The sequence below is a fragment of the Schistocerca serialis genome, chromosome 2 (genome assembly GCF_023864345.2).
Source record: "Schistocerca serialis cubense isolate TAMUIC-IGC-003099 chromosome 2, iqSchSeri2.2, whole genome shotgun sequence".
Lineage (NCBI taxonomy): Eukaryota > Metazoa > Arthropoda > Insecta > Orthoptera > Acrididae > Schistocerca > Schistocerca serialis.
Window position 1 is genome coordinate 854,523,188 of NC_064639.1, and position 15,216 is coordinate 854,538,403.

The 15,216-nt window shown below is 44.7% G+C and overlaps 1 protein-coding gene across 1 annotated transcript in view; it reads left to right on the forward strand.

Annotated features, from left to right (window-relative positions):
• The window catches only part of LOC126458156 (ATP-binding cassette sub-family C member 4-like), a 382,852-nt gene that overhangs the window by 207,764 nt on the left and 159,872 nt on the right, over positions 1 to 15,216 (forward strand). The window contains exons 7-8 of the mRNA XM_050095019.1: positions 4,421 to 4,559; positions 12,881 to 12,991. Coding sequence (XP_049950976.1) covers positions 4,421 to 4,559; positions 12,881 to 12,991 — 250 coding nt within the window. The remainder of the gene's footprint in view (positions 1 to 4,420; positions 4,560 to 12,880; positions 12,992 to 15,216) is intronic.

Below are 15,216 nucleotides of genomic sequence, written 5' to 3' on the forward strand. Positions count from 1 at the left end.
CGTTGGCTCTGGCAGGAAGCGTTTGGTAGTGAAGTCGCCATAGTTCACGTTTCCGCATTTGCCACACGCATTTTGGAAAGGAACCAATGGTACGCTACTCCCTTGCCTGTCTGTCAGTGCTTACAACACTGCAAAGGAGTCGCGCTACGTTGCATATACGCTGCAGCAACGCCCTCAAACGGGAACTTTCTGATCGCCCATTATACATCTATATGCCTACTCTGCGATTCACACTTAAGTGCTTGACAGATGTTTCATCGATCCTCTTCCAGACTATTCTTCTACCGTTACGCTCTCGAACAGCACGTAGGAAAAACGATTTCTGTTATTTTATTATCAATTTCACTTATCTGTGAAAGTCACAAAAATATTTTCGCATTCGAAGGAGAAAGTTGACAACTGAAATTTCCTGAAAGTATATGCTTGCAACAGGTAAAGCCTTTGTCTTAATGATTACCACCCCAACTGGCTTATCATACACGTTACACTCTCTTCCGTTTTTTGCGGTAATATAAAAGAAGCTGCCTTCCTTTGAACTATTTGAATGTCCTTCGTCAGTTCCGTATGGTAATGATCCCATATCGCGCGGTAATACTCGTACTTCAGAAGTGGACGGCCAAGCGTAGTGTAGGCAGCCTTTTTAGGAGATTTGTTGTACCATCTAAGTTTTCTGCCAATAAAACCTACTCTTTAGTTCGCCTTCTCCACATTTTATATGTGGTTGTTCCCCAACAACACTGGGGATAGATAGGCTGCAACACTGTCTCACTCCTTTTTCATCTACTGGCTGCAATTAATTTCCATTTACTTTTACAATTGCAGTCTTATTTCTATGTAAGTCGTAGGCAGCCTTTCGGTCCCTGTATTTTATCCATGATAATTTTCAAACTTTAAAGACAGTATTCCAGTTAGTTTAATGACAGACTTTGTTTTTAAATTTACAAATATATAAACGTGAATTTGTCTTTCCTCAACCTATCTTTAAAGATAAGGATTTTGCAGTAGCCAAATGTAGCCATAATACAATGTGATCTAGCCATTCGTCATCGATATTTGAAAAGTTTACCGAGGAAAGTTTATAAAAATTTTGTTTCGTGTCCTTGTAAGATTCTGTATGTGCTGTGCATTTTAGTTCGTGTCAAGTATTGCAGAAAAGTGACTGTTACTAGTTCCAGATTTGATTTTAGTCCGCAACTATGAAGGGATTGAAAGAGAGCAAAAATGTAACTTCTGTGGACCACAAATATACCACCTGATCAAAAGTGTCTGGACACCCATGCATAATGTGGAATTGACCGCTAGATGTCACGAGAGGACCCGCCAGTGTAGAAGGGGGCGGGGTGTTCCACGTTATCGGTAGAGAAGTAGTGCCAGCAGACTGGAACTTTCAGGAGAGATCAGAGACTCCGAACGTGGACTAGCTATTGGATGTCACCTGAGTAACAAATCCGTCAAGGGCATCTCAACCCTTCTAAAAGTTGACAGCTGCAGGCGTGTCTGTGAAGCAAAAACGCGAAGGAACAACAGCTGTAAAATCAAGGCCAGATAGACCTCATGAACTGACGGACAGTATGTGGATGGTGGATGCAAAATATCGCACGAAATTTGGGGGAGAAATCACGGGTGAGTTTCAGAGTGCTGGCAGGAGTTCATCTAGCACAAGGAAAGTGTGTAAGAAGTTAAAAAGAATGCGGTAAACTGGTCGAGCAGCTTCATAGAAGCCACACGTTTCTGTACTCAGTGGTAAGCTACGCTTGAGGTGATGTAAGAAGCGTCGCCACACGCCTGTGGATGGCTGGAGACGAATTATTCGGAGTGATAACTCACGCTATACCCTGTGGCAATACGATGGAAATGTTTGCGCGGAGAACGTTAGCTGTCACATGTGTAATGCCAAGAGTGAACTATGAAGTGGTGGTACCACGGTAGAGGGGAGCTTTCGTGGTTTGGATGTGGTTTCCTTATCGTGCTTCGGAAAACACTAAATTTGGAAGGATATGAACAGCATTGTGTTTGGCGGACAGTAGAATAATAATTCACAGGCGATGATTGTTTCTGTCGGCATGACAATACATCCTCTTATAAAGCAACATATGAGAGGTAATGATTCGTGGATAATAAAATTCTTGAAATAGACTGGCCTGCCCAGATTCCCAACCTGAACACGATGGAACCCCTTTGGGACGAGGTAGGACGTCGATTTCACTCCAGACAGCAACGTCAAACATCACTACCTTTTCTGGTTTCGGCTCTCGAGGAAGACTGACCTGCCGTTTTTGGAAATTGGGACAAAACTGCTGAGGTCATCGATCCCTAGGTTTACACACTACGTAATCTAACTTTAACTTACGCTAAGGACACCATACACACCCGTGCCCGAGGGAGGATTCGAACCTCCGACGGGGGCAGCGGCGCGAACCGTGACAGGGCGGTTGAGACCACGGGCTACGCGCGCGGTCTGCCATTTTTCCACAGACATTCAGACACCTCAATAAAAGTCCTCAGCAGCCTTCAAACCGTCATAAAATCGAAAGGTCGACACACCCCATATTAATGTCCATGCTACACCACGAAGATGACGTGCTACAGACGCGAAATTTAACCGACAGGAAGAAGATGCTGTGATATGCAAATGATTAGCTTTTCAGAGCACTCACACAAGGTTGGCGCCGGTAGCGACACCTACAACGTGCTGACGTGAGGAAAGTTCACAACCGATTTCTGATACACAAACAGCAGTTGACCAGCGTTGCCTGGTGAAACGTTGTTGTGATGCCTCGTGTAAGGAGGAGAAATGCGTACCATCACGTTTCCGACTTTGATAAAGGTCGGATTGTAGTCTATCGCGATTGCGGTTTATCGTATCGCGACATTGCTGCTCGCGTTGGTCGAGATCCAATGACTGTTAGCAGAATATGGAATCGGTGGTTTCAGGAGGGTAATAGGGAACGCCGTGCTGGATCCCAACGGCCTCGTCTCACTAGCAGTCGAGATGACAGGCATCCTATCCGCATGGTTGTAACGGATCGTGCAGCCACGTCTCGATCCCTGAGGCAACAGATGGGGACGTTTGCAAGACAACAACCATCTGCACGGACAGTTCGACGACGTTTGCAGTAGCACGGACCATCGGCTCGGAGATCATGGCTGCGGTTACCCTTGACGCTGGATCACAGACAGGAGCGCCTGCGATGGTGTACTCTACGACGAACCTGGGTGCACGAATGGCAAAACGTCATTTTTTAGGATGAATCCAGGTTCTGTTTACAACATCATAATGGTCGCATCCGTGTTTGGCGACATCGCGGTGAACGCACATTGGAAGCGTGTATTCGTCATCGCCATACCGGCGTATCACCCGGCGTGATGGTATGGGGTGCCATTGGTTACACGTCTCGGTCACCTCTTGTTCGCATTGACGGCACTTTGAACAGTGGACGTTACATTTCGGATGTGTTACGACCCGTGTCGCTACCCTTCATTCGATCCCTGCGAAACCCTACGTTTCAGCAGGATAATGCACGACTGCATGTTGCAGGTCCTGTACGGGCCTTTCTGGATACAGAAAATGTTTGACTGCTGCCCTGGCCAGCACAATCTCCAGATCTCTCACCAATTGAAAACATCTGGTCAATGATGGCCGAGGAACTGGCTCGTCACAATATGCCAGTCACTTCTGTTGATGAACTGTGGTATCGTGTTGAAGCTGCATGGGCAGCTGTACCTGTACACAATATCCAAGCTCTGTTGGCCTCATTGCCCAGGCGTATCAAGGCCGTTATTACGGCCAGAGGTGGTTGTTCTCGGTACTGATTTCTCAGGATCCATGAACTCAAATTGTGTGAAAATGTAATCACATGTCAGTTCTAGTATAATATATTTGTCCAATGAATACCGGTTTATCATCTGCATTTCTTCTTGGTGTAGCAATTTTAATGGCCAATCTTGTATTTTTGATTACGTACTGTAGTGGCATATCCTCTTACACAGTGTTGAAGGGAATGGTGCTCCAGTTAAGGAGCACTGGCACGAAGACAAACAGTTTGCATTTTCGCGTGTAGAAGGTGTACACAGCGCAGCTCCGCGGTAGCGAACCGGTCTGTTCTGGAAGCGGACCGGCCCTCATCTCGAGGCAAGTGCTTCAATCGAATCGCCTCTGCGCCGACTGCTCTACGTAGTTGTCGGTAACTGCTGCTGCCGGAACCGTTAACTCTGGCTGCTTGTGGCTTCGCCGTCGAAGAAGCCAAAACTCTCACGGCACACACGGAGCCTATACTAGCACTGAGTCTCCTCTCGAACAGTAATCTGATGGAAAGTTGGCCTTTTGTTCTCGCTCCGGTGCTGCTTCGCGAAAAGCGACACTACCGCGTCGTAGTAGCGAACCCCGGCGATGTTGTGACGTGTCTGTGTTGTGTGGCAGGGCCGAGGTGTCCAAGGTGACGAAGACAGCCTACCTGCGCAGCTTCGTGCTCGCCCTCGAGTTCTTCGTGGACCGGACGGCGCTGTTCGTCTCGCTGCTCACCTGCTGGCTGCTCAACTTCGAGATCACCGCCGATAAGGTAACTCACGTACCGACGAACTTTTCTGTTAGGACCAGCGTAGGAAACGACGCGCACCGCCTTCGAAACGGGGTGAGTATTTCGGCCGAAAGAGCGCCATTCAGGACTGAGCCGTCATGTAAGGCCCCTGTAGGAGGACGGGGAGCACAAATCTACTAACGACCCTTCACACGTTGTGTAGTGATGGTAGATGGTAGTTGAGTTAAGGAACTATGGTCAGAAATTAATGCTGAGATATTTAGTTGCATAAACAACTTACAATCTGTAATCACAATTAAAGGCATAGAAGCTGTTAAATTGATGGCAGCCAGTCTCAATGCATGTATTTCAAAAGCGCACAATTTTTGCTGTACACTCTCAAATATCCCTTTGTCTCTTTGTAATGAAACAGGAAGCTAGGACTTCAAAAACCAGTTTCTCTTCAATTCCTATTGAGTTTTCATACACGCTCTCTTTCTTAACCTTTATCCCACCGCACGGGGACCGCTGTTTTCATGATTTTTGAAAATTTATTTTTATTTCAACTTCATGGACGGATGTCTTTCCTGTCGTCAGTCAGTTTACCTAAAAGAGGGCAGTATCTGTCTCTCTATGGCTCACGGATGCTTCGACGTTTGTGTTGTTGTTGTTGTGGTCTTCAGTCCTGAGACTGGTTTGATGCAGCTCTCCATGCTACTCTACCCTGTGCAAGCTTCTTCATCTCCCAGTACCTACTGCAGCCTACATCCTTCTGAATCTGCTTAGTGTTTTCATCTCTTGGTCTCCCTCTACGATTTTTACCCTCCACGCTGCCCTCCAATGCTAAATTGGTGATCCCTTGATGCCTCAGAACATGTCCTACCAACCGGTCCCCTCTTCTTGTCAAGTTGTGCCACAAACTCCTCTTCTCCCCAATTCGATTCAATAGCTCCTCATTACTTATGTGATCTACCCAGCTAATCTTCAGCAGTCTTCTGTAGCACCACATTTTGAAAGCTTCTATTCTCTTCTTGTCCAAACTGTTTATCGTCCATGTTTCACTTCCATACATGGCTACACTCCATACAACTACTTTCAGAAACGACTTCCTGACACTTAAAATCTATACTCGATGATAACAAATTTCTCTTCTTGTTTGTGTTATCGTATCGTATTTCCTGAGCAAGAGGGAGGAGGAGGGAGGGTTAAACTAGGGAACAGCCCGGTATTTGCTTAAAAGAGCGGGGAAAACCGCCTAAAATTCACAGTCAGGGTGGTTAGTGTAACAGACTAAGGCTGTTAATACACGGTTCAGATTCGATGCGTGTGTGGGCCACCTGCCTGTGCTGTACGTTACCAAGCAGCGCCTTAAGCTAGACAAGCAGATCTGAGATGTCATACACCAACCGCATAGAAAAAAATCCACTGCGGACACGTTACTGACGTCTGTATATCGTTTTTTTTTCCAGTGTAGAGCCAGTAACTTTCATGTCGAGATATAGGTTTCAAATACGTGGCCCACACACATTACTAATTGAAGATCTAGGGGGGTACCGTATGAAATGTCAATTTCCGACTTTTGGTTCCTTATCTCGAAATACTCAGTTTAGGATTGTCTACTGTCTTAATATAACTCTGACCCTAAATTTTTGAAGTATCTTGTACGTAAAGTCTTCATTGCATTTATTTGGTATACTATATCTATTTAGTATATTATACAAGCTGGAATCCAAACTTTCCAATTGCCCATTTAGAAACTACACGGACCAGAGTCACATACCTTCTTATCGTCCGTAGTGTAGAGTCAACTTTACCTCAAAACGGGTGGAATCTAGGTTTATTTCTTTTATTAGTGTCTTATCTTTCGAACAATATTTCCTTGTTGCCTCCAGGTATTGTAATGATGGTTTGCCAATTCATTAAAAATCTGCTTTACAAGTACTGCATTCACTGTTTTCCTATCCGATGACCGCGAAAGCTGTGAATGTCCTAATTTCTTCCTATTTCAGACCTGTGACAAGTGTTATTAAATACGATTTTTGCCCACCGACTGTTACCAATGTTTGCAGTATGTAATTCCTGGAAATAAAAAAAAAAACATGTGAGTGGACTAGTGTCAGTAGCATCAAGCGAATTCAAGATTGTTTCAACGTAATAGGTGGAGTGATTTGGAGTGCTGCCTTATTTGCATACAGCTGAAATCATTACTTATTTTCAACGTGTAGCGTGAGAACATACATTTGCTGGTGAACATCTGCTGTTGAAACTTCGCATGAGAAAAATGTTTCTTTCCTTTGTAACACAGACATGCTATAACAATTTCGTAACGCAACTCTGAAACGACAAAATTATCTATAATTGGAAGTGCTGATTAATTTACATTGATTTCACTTGAATTTCTATAAATTTTAAGTCAAACAATGTATTTGTGCTTTTCAGATTCACGGTTACTTGACAAGATGCAAGTGAGACGGTGCTTGTCACGTGTATCTCAAATTTAGTAAGGCTATGTGGCGACTTTTTGTAGAAAAATGTCATACATGTCATGGAAAGGTTATCTGCACGTCATAAAAATGAATAGTTGAAGTAATATCTTTGTAAAGTGCTACAGAAAAGAAGAAGTGGATTTTCTTGCTAGAAGATGCGACTTATTGCATAGTTTGAAAAAACTATTTGGAAGAGTTTCTGTGAAGATGAGCTCAGAAAATATGTGAAGCGCCTTGTTTGTCTTTTATGGTTAACAAGTCGTTGTACTTGAGAGTTGCAGATGTGTTGTGACATCGAACGTCGAAGTGTCAGAGTTGTGAACAGTTGAAGCGCACATGTGGTTTATTTTGTGCTGTTTATAGAAGTGTGAGTCACAGTGTCTGCTGAGTGGCCAGCAAGGACCTCACGACACCCTCACCGCCGCAGTCGTACCAACAGCCGTCTGCACGTGAGTAATGTGTTCCTCACGGTCGCTCACATTACAAACGAAGTGTAAAGAAAATACGAGACAAAAGATAGAATCACTACCACACGTTGAAACATTGTACTGGGTGTACCGATAGCCGACATTGGAGCCTTCCTCATCTTTTTATGAAATGTTTTGAAGTTCCTGTTACGACTCTGATTTCCTCTGCATCACTCGTCCCGTATCCTCAAACAGCTTATCCATACCCTCTCAAGGCTCGTTTGACGATACGCCACTTGTCGCTTCCGAGAATGTATGCCACTGGAGGCTTGGGGAATAGCTTATCGCGGATAGAAGACCACCTACTCGTCACGGTGTGTCCTGTCTGTCTGCCGATAAGACGTTACTTCACAGATGAAACCCTATTCTCTATCCCATCTTGCCCAAAGAACGGATCACGGAGTGCCCTAGTCCTTCCTGGTTGCACGTAGTATATTACCTTTGACCTGTTTTGTGTCTTCCCAATGAGTTAAGGGAGATTTTCCCAAGTTATTTTGAAATTTATTTTTACCATAGAATGTACTTCATCAGTAAACGAAGGGTAACTGTTAGAAAAGTTCTTCCATTGCATAAATGTTTACAGTATGAATTAAAGCGTAGCAATACACTTCACGATGGTAAAATAACCCTGTCTTTGACATGAGAGGCAATCAGATCAGTATTTTGAGTGGAGTTTGAAAATCTGTGGGTTCATAATGTTTTTAGTGAAGAAAAAAATCATTATTCATAATTAATTTAACGTAGTTTTTTCACTACTACATTTTAATGTGTTTTTTTTTCATTGTGACTGGTTTTAGTTTGTTAATTCGTTGTAACTGCGCTGTATGAATGGAATTAATCCCCATTAATAACACACAAAATTATGCATGTGTGCACTAACATGTACTTTCACTAACAGACGGTTACTTTTTAATACAGCGAGTATTAGAATGAACTTTCGGAGAGATTTAAGCTGAATTTCAGCCACTAATTCCCATTATCAGGTGTTTTATCGGTATTATTGTTTTGAAACTTACTGAGAAATAGAAATTTCATATCGGACGGAGACTATAATCTCGTGTTTGTCTTTTGCCGGAAACGAACTACGACCTGAGCCATTTTAACATGCCGCATGAACCACCTATAAGCTTAAATCTATCAGAACGCCTCTTCCAAAATACACAATGGTCCTAAGCTTAATACTGCTGATTGAGCATCTCAGGGAGAAAGAGGAGACAGATGCAACCTTAGGCTTGGTTCGAAAACGGGACTTTCACTCCACAGCAGATTTTACACTGAACTGAATTTAATCAAAATTCTTTATGGGCAACGATGATGCATTCGAGACATTAGTGCTGTTCGTATGATGCTGGTTAGAAAAGTAAAGTGATAAGTCAGCTTAAAAAAATCGAAAGGATTCACAGAGTTATTGAGGTACTGATACACACTAATTTCACCTAAGCACTTTGTTCCATCGGTACACTTATCTGTCGGTTCTGGCACAAAAGGAATCTGGATCTAGATCTAGAAGCCAGTCAATAACAGCTCCTGAACTTCACTATTGATTCTGAAATGGCGATCGGTCCTAGGAGACGAAAATCCCTTGCTGTCTGGAGGGTATTGCAATACTGCTCACAGGAAACGTTGCACCAAATAAGGCTGTATACGATCGGACGTTGTCGTGCAACACAACATATTTAGAAAACAATTTCGGGTCGTATTCTCTGAATCACTTTCTGCAACTGTACCAGCTTGGCACATTAACTGCCAGCATTCACGGCCTCTGCATGGATGAAGAAGTCAACCGGCAGATCCTACGAATCCCAAAATACTTTCTTCGCTGATTCTGTTGCGTTAAACTTACTATGGGGAGTAGGAAGGTGGAAGGGGGAAAATGACTTCATGGCACTGAATTGAAATTTTCTTCGTAACGGGCGTTACATTTGTTATGTATGAGGCGGAACTATGGGCCTCATGGAAAAAGGGTGACCCGGCTCGGTCACGCAATTTGACTCAGTCTCATCACGAGGTGTGGCCATTAACTGCACGCGCTGATCACGCAGGCTGACGTGAGGATCAATGAGCTATACTTGACGGGATGTATCTGGCATATCTTAGGTGATTAGAAAGTTAGTAGACAGGAATACAAATAAGCACTTAGCTTTAATTCAGCATCAGCGGTGAACGTCGATGTTGACTTTGTACAATAATATTTAAAAGTGCCGTTATAGACTGAACTGCGAATACTTCTGTACAATTCTGATTGCTTCACACATATAGATCAATTGTCAGTGCATAAACTGTATGTGGCGCCTGGCTAGGTCGTAGCTACTGGACTTAGCTGAAGGCTGTGCTAACTAGCGTCTCTGCAAATGAGATCTCTGAAGTTATAACAAGAGAACCATTCCTATTAAAGTCGGCTGTAGAACTGGCCAGTGCGCTAGCTTGTCTCGTGAAGACCCGGCGGCGATCGGTCTGCTAGCGTCGACAGTGGCGACTCGCGGGTCCGATGTGTACCGTCGGACCGCGGCCGATCTGAAGTCTACAACCTAGCATGTGTGGTGCCTTGCGGTGACACAACAACATTTGTCCCGTGTGATAATATGGTACAGGAATGGAACACCCTCTGACTGATATCGGGTTAGCTACTGGAGAGACAATCCCATTCATTCGGCTTCATACTCGCCTGACAGTCGGGGCGGTGCCCAGCGAGAACAAGCTTTCCGGTCGGTCAGGTGTGCTGTGCACGATATCCGCTACACTGCCAGTGGAAACGTTGAGCCTGTGTTGTGCCTGGTCTCTCTGATCTTTGCTCGTCTCACACGCCCGTTCTGTCTTTTTCACATACCTACTAACAAAACCACACCTGTTTTCGCAACACTGCACCCGCCCCGAAGATTTCACTAGTTGGCATTGAATTCCAACTGAGGAATTACAAGACAGTTGTGGCCAAACACCATATATTACTCTCACTGCTTGCTCTTGTACAATAATTGAGAGGAAATGTGAAAGTATGTTCAGAGGTTGATTCGTTTGTTTCCAGGACTAGTAATTATATGAAGAGCAAAAGTATTTCAACTTAATTGTCTGAGCAGCACAATAATCACGAAAACCTTGTTACATTTCTCACTTCCCAATGACCAGCGAAGACATATCTGGAGACGCTCCAAACAGCGGTGGGATATCAACGTGAATGTCGCCCGCCATACGGCCCGACAACCACGAATGATGGTCTCGGGTACTTTCTTTTCATACCAGGTTCGCTTTGTTCATCATCCGAGGAACCCTTACAGCACAGCGGTACGTCGACGATGTTCTGCAGACTGTTTTATTGCCCTTTGTGGCAAGCCATACTGGACTTGTATTTCAGTAAGACAATGCCTGCCCGCACACGGCGATAATTTCTAGTGCTTATCTTCGAACTTGCCAAACCCTACCTTGGTCGGCGAGGTCGACAGATCGCTTCCAATTGAGGACGTTTGGGGCATTAAGGGCAGGGCCCTCAAACCATCTCGGGATTTTGACGATCTATCGCGCCAATTGACCGGTACCTGGCACGATATCCATTAGGAGTACATGCAACAATTCTATCAAACAATGCAAAGCCATATAACTGATTTGGTAAGGGCTAGACGCGGACCAACCCATTATTGACGTGCTCAACCTTTGAAGCTCTGCCTCTAGAATAAAATATGCAATTTTTCTGAAATTGTAATCATTTGTTTGTACATGTACATCACATATACCGATTTCCGCCCTATTCGGATCATTCCTTTGTAGTGCGTCGTTTTCTCGTCTTTGAGTGTATGGCAGGTTTAACTTTGAAATTTAAACGTGTCCAGGATGGTGGAGCAGACTGGACTGGTACTCGTGAGGAACGGAGTTCAAATCCATGTTCCATCTGTCTGACGTTACAATTGGTTAAGTTAGTTTACTTAAGACGAATGCTGTTATTTGCCCATCGACATGGCCCCAGCCGATTTCGTTACCTGTCTTTGTTGAGAAAAAGTTTTCGTCTCATTCCCAGCACGGCAAAAGCTTTCTGATTTAACGCTACTTCAGCAGCGTGGATGTTTGTGTTATCCCGCAGCTTCTTATTAGGTATCGTGTAGCTCTGTTTACCCCGTTACAGGCTTTACCATTTTGGATATGTTATGAGGTCGTCATTGGGAATTGAATCCGGGACTACTGCATCATTAGCGGCAATACCAACCGCTGAACCACGGTGGTCGGCATGAAATGACGTCGACGTTGACGAGACACTAAACTTAATTTCGCTTTCCAATTACGAAACTGGCCTGTGAGACAGAGTCCAATGGCTTACTCGGTAGAACGTTGCCTGCGAAATACAAACATGTTGCTTAGAATCAGATCGAGGCAGCTATTTTCACCTCCCAGGAACGTTCAAGACCAATGTTACTTAAAAATGGGAACCAGGGTCTAAAACATGTGGTGTGTCGGACAAAATCGAAGTGATTGTGACCGTTAGCTTGTAATATCATCAACCCACCCAGAAAGTACCTGTGATGTGCTTTAATAGTATGTGTGTTGCTTGTGGATCATTCCCAGCACGGCAAAAGCCTTCTGATTTAACGCTACTTCAGTAGCGTCGATGTTTGTGCTATCACGCATCTTCTTATTAGGTATCGTGTAGCTGTGTTTACTCCGTCACAGACTTTTCCATTTGGGATCTATTATGAGGTGGTCATTGGGAATTGAACCCTGGACTACTGTATCACTAGCGGCAATAGCAACCGCTGAACCTCCGAAATAGAACACACGCTTGGTCGACATGAAATGACGTCGGGGTCGATGAGACACTAAACTTAATTTCGCTTCCCAGTTACGAAACTGGCCTGTGAGACAGAGTGCAATGGCTTACTCGGTAGAACGTTGCCTGCGAAATGCAAACATGTTGCTTAGAATCAGATCTAGGCAGCTAATTTCACCTCCCAGGCAGGTTCAAGACCAATATTACTTGAAAATGGGAATCAGGGGCTAAAACATGTGGTGTGTCGGACAAAGTCTAAGTGATTGTTACAGTTAGCTTGTATCATCAACCTACCCAGAACGTACCTGTGATGCGCTTTAATAGTGTGTGTGCTGCTTGTGGATTGAATTTCACTTATTCAAATGAACCAATACTTGCTGTATTAGAATTACGATTGAGCTACACACTCTTGCATTACATGTTGCATGACGTAGCGGCAGGAACTGTGCTCTTGGGTACTACGAACTCTGTATGACTGGGCAGACAACAGGTAGAGTATCGGCGGCTTGTTGTGGGCGGCTCGCAGTGGGAGCACGCCGCGCCGTGACTGCCGCCGCGTGTTGTAAGTACTGTTGTGGTTTTGTCGGCGGCCGGCAGCAGTGCTGTGGTGGCGCCGGCGTGCTGAGCGCCGTTCTGACACCTTGCCCTCGCGTGCGACAGGTGTTCGTGATCACTCAGCTGCTGTACCAGCTCAACATGACCATGGGCATCGCCGCGCCGCTCGCCGTCAGCTACATGGGCGAGGCCATCGTCTCCGTCCGCAGGATACAGGTTCGTCCGCCTGCCTCTCTCGAACACTGTGCGATAATCAGAGCCAAGTCAAAATCTCAAGAAACTTTTTTTTTTTAAATTTTTTTATTCAGAAGTATGGCTTAAACAGGCAGGGGAAGTGATGTTAACTTGGAACAATTCTCAGGTTTTCTCCAGCCCCGTAATATATCCACGCTGTACAGGGTGATTTTGCTGCCTCTACCTATGGGTATTATGCAACCCGCAACACTTTCAAATACCGCACGTATATTTTCATATTCTCTCACCCACTATGAGCAAACTATTAATCCTACAGAAAAATAAACAAGAACTTTTGTAGGGAATTTAATGCGGTTAACTTTTGTACTTGGATACGTGTTCGCTAGATGCCATCATTCAAGAAAAATGGATAAAAGTGACCTTCAGACGCGTTTTTCTTGAATAACTCGAAAACTGTGGTCTCCAGCAAAAACGTATGCCAGTACAAAACTTAACGCCACTACTGGCCATTAAAATTGCCACACCAAGAAGAAATGCAGATGATAATCGAGTATTCATTGGAGAAATATATTGTACTAGAAGTGACATGTGATTACGTTTTCACGCAATTTGGGTGCATAGATACTGAGAAATCAGTGCCCAGAACAACCACCTCTGGCCGTGATAATGGCCTTGATACGCATGGGCATTGAGTCAAACAGAGCTTGGATTGCGTGTACAGGTACAGCTGCCCGTCCAGCTTCAACACGATACCACAGTTCATCAACAGTAGTGACTGGCGTATTGTGACGAGCCAGTTGCTCGGCCACCATTGACCAGACGTTTTCAATTGGTGAGAGATCTGGAGAATGTGCTGGCCAGTGCAGCAGTCAAACATTTTCTGTATCCAGAAAGGCCCGTACAGTACCTGCAGCATGCCGTCGTGCATTATCCTGCTGAAATGAGGGGTTACGCAGGGATCGAATGAAGGGTAGAGCCACGGGTCGTAACACATCTGAAATGTAACGTCCACTGTTCAAAGTGCGATGAATGCGAACAAGAGGTGACCGAGACGTGTAACCAATGGCACCACATACTATCACGGCGGGTGATACGCCAGTATGGCGATGACGAATACACGCTTCCATGCGTTCACGGTGATGTCGCAAAACACGGATGCGACCATCATGATGCTGTAAACAGAACCTGGATTCATCCGAAAAATTGACGTTCTGCCATTCGTGCACCCAGGTTCGTCGTTGAGTACACCATCGCAGGCGCTCCTGTCTGTGATGCAGCGTCATGGGTAACCGCAGCCATGGTCTCCGAGCCGATAGTCCGTGCTACTGCAAACGTCGTCGAACTGTTAGTGCAGATGGTTGTTGTCTTGCAAACGTCCCCATCTGTTGACTCAGGGATCGAGACGTGGCTGCACGATCCGTTACAGCCATGCGGATAAGATGCCTGTCATCTCGACTGCTAGTGATATGAGGCCGTTGGGATCCAGCACGGCGTTCCCTATTAGCCTCCTGAACCCACCGATTCCATATTCTGCTAACAGTCATTCGATTTCGACCAAAGCGAACAGCAATGTCGCGATAAGATAAACCGCAATCGCGATACTCTACAATCCGACCTTTATCAAAGTCGGAAACGTGATGGTACGCATTTCTCCTCCTTACACGAGGCATCACACCAACGTTTCACCAGGCAAGGCCGGTCAACTGCTGTTTGTGTATGAGAAATCGGTTGGAAACTTTCCTCATGTCAGTACGTTGTAGGTGTCGCCACCGGCGCCAACCTTGTGTGAATGCTCTGAAAAGCTAATCATTTGCATATTCGGTAATTTTCGCGTCTGTAGCGCGTCATCTTCGTGGTGTAGCATTTTTAACGGCCAGTAGTGTATATTAATATCTTACAAATGTGTCCTATGTATTTTTTTCTGTAGGACTAAAACTTTGTGTGTAGCTGGCGATAGAAAATGAAACAAGTGGTTTTTGTGGGTTACATGAAACCTATGCATAAGGGCAGCTGGATCACCATGTACAAAATGTTTTGAGGATTATTACTGTACTGTAAATGTAATAAATAATTTATAAGCTTGAGGTACTTCTTACTAATATTTAACTGGTATGACGTTTTTCAGTAGCATACTACCAACTTCAGGAGCACTTCAGTTACATGTACATCACATTTACCTGAAATATCATCAGGTTCATTTGCTGTGTGTGCCAGTGACATTATGTATCGCAATACAATCCTTTACA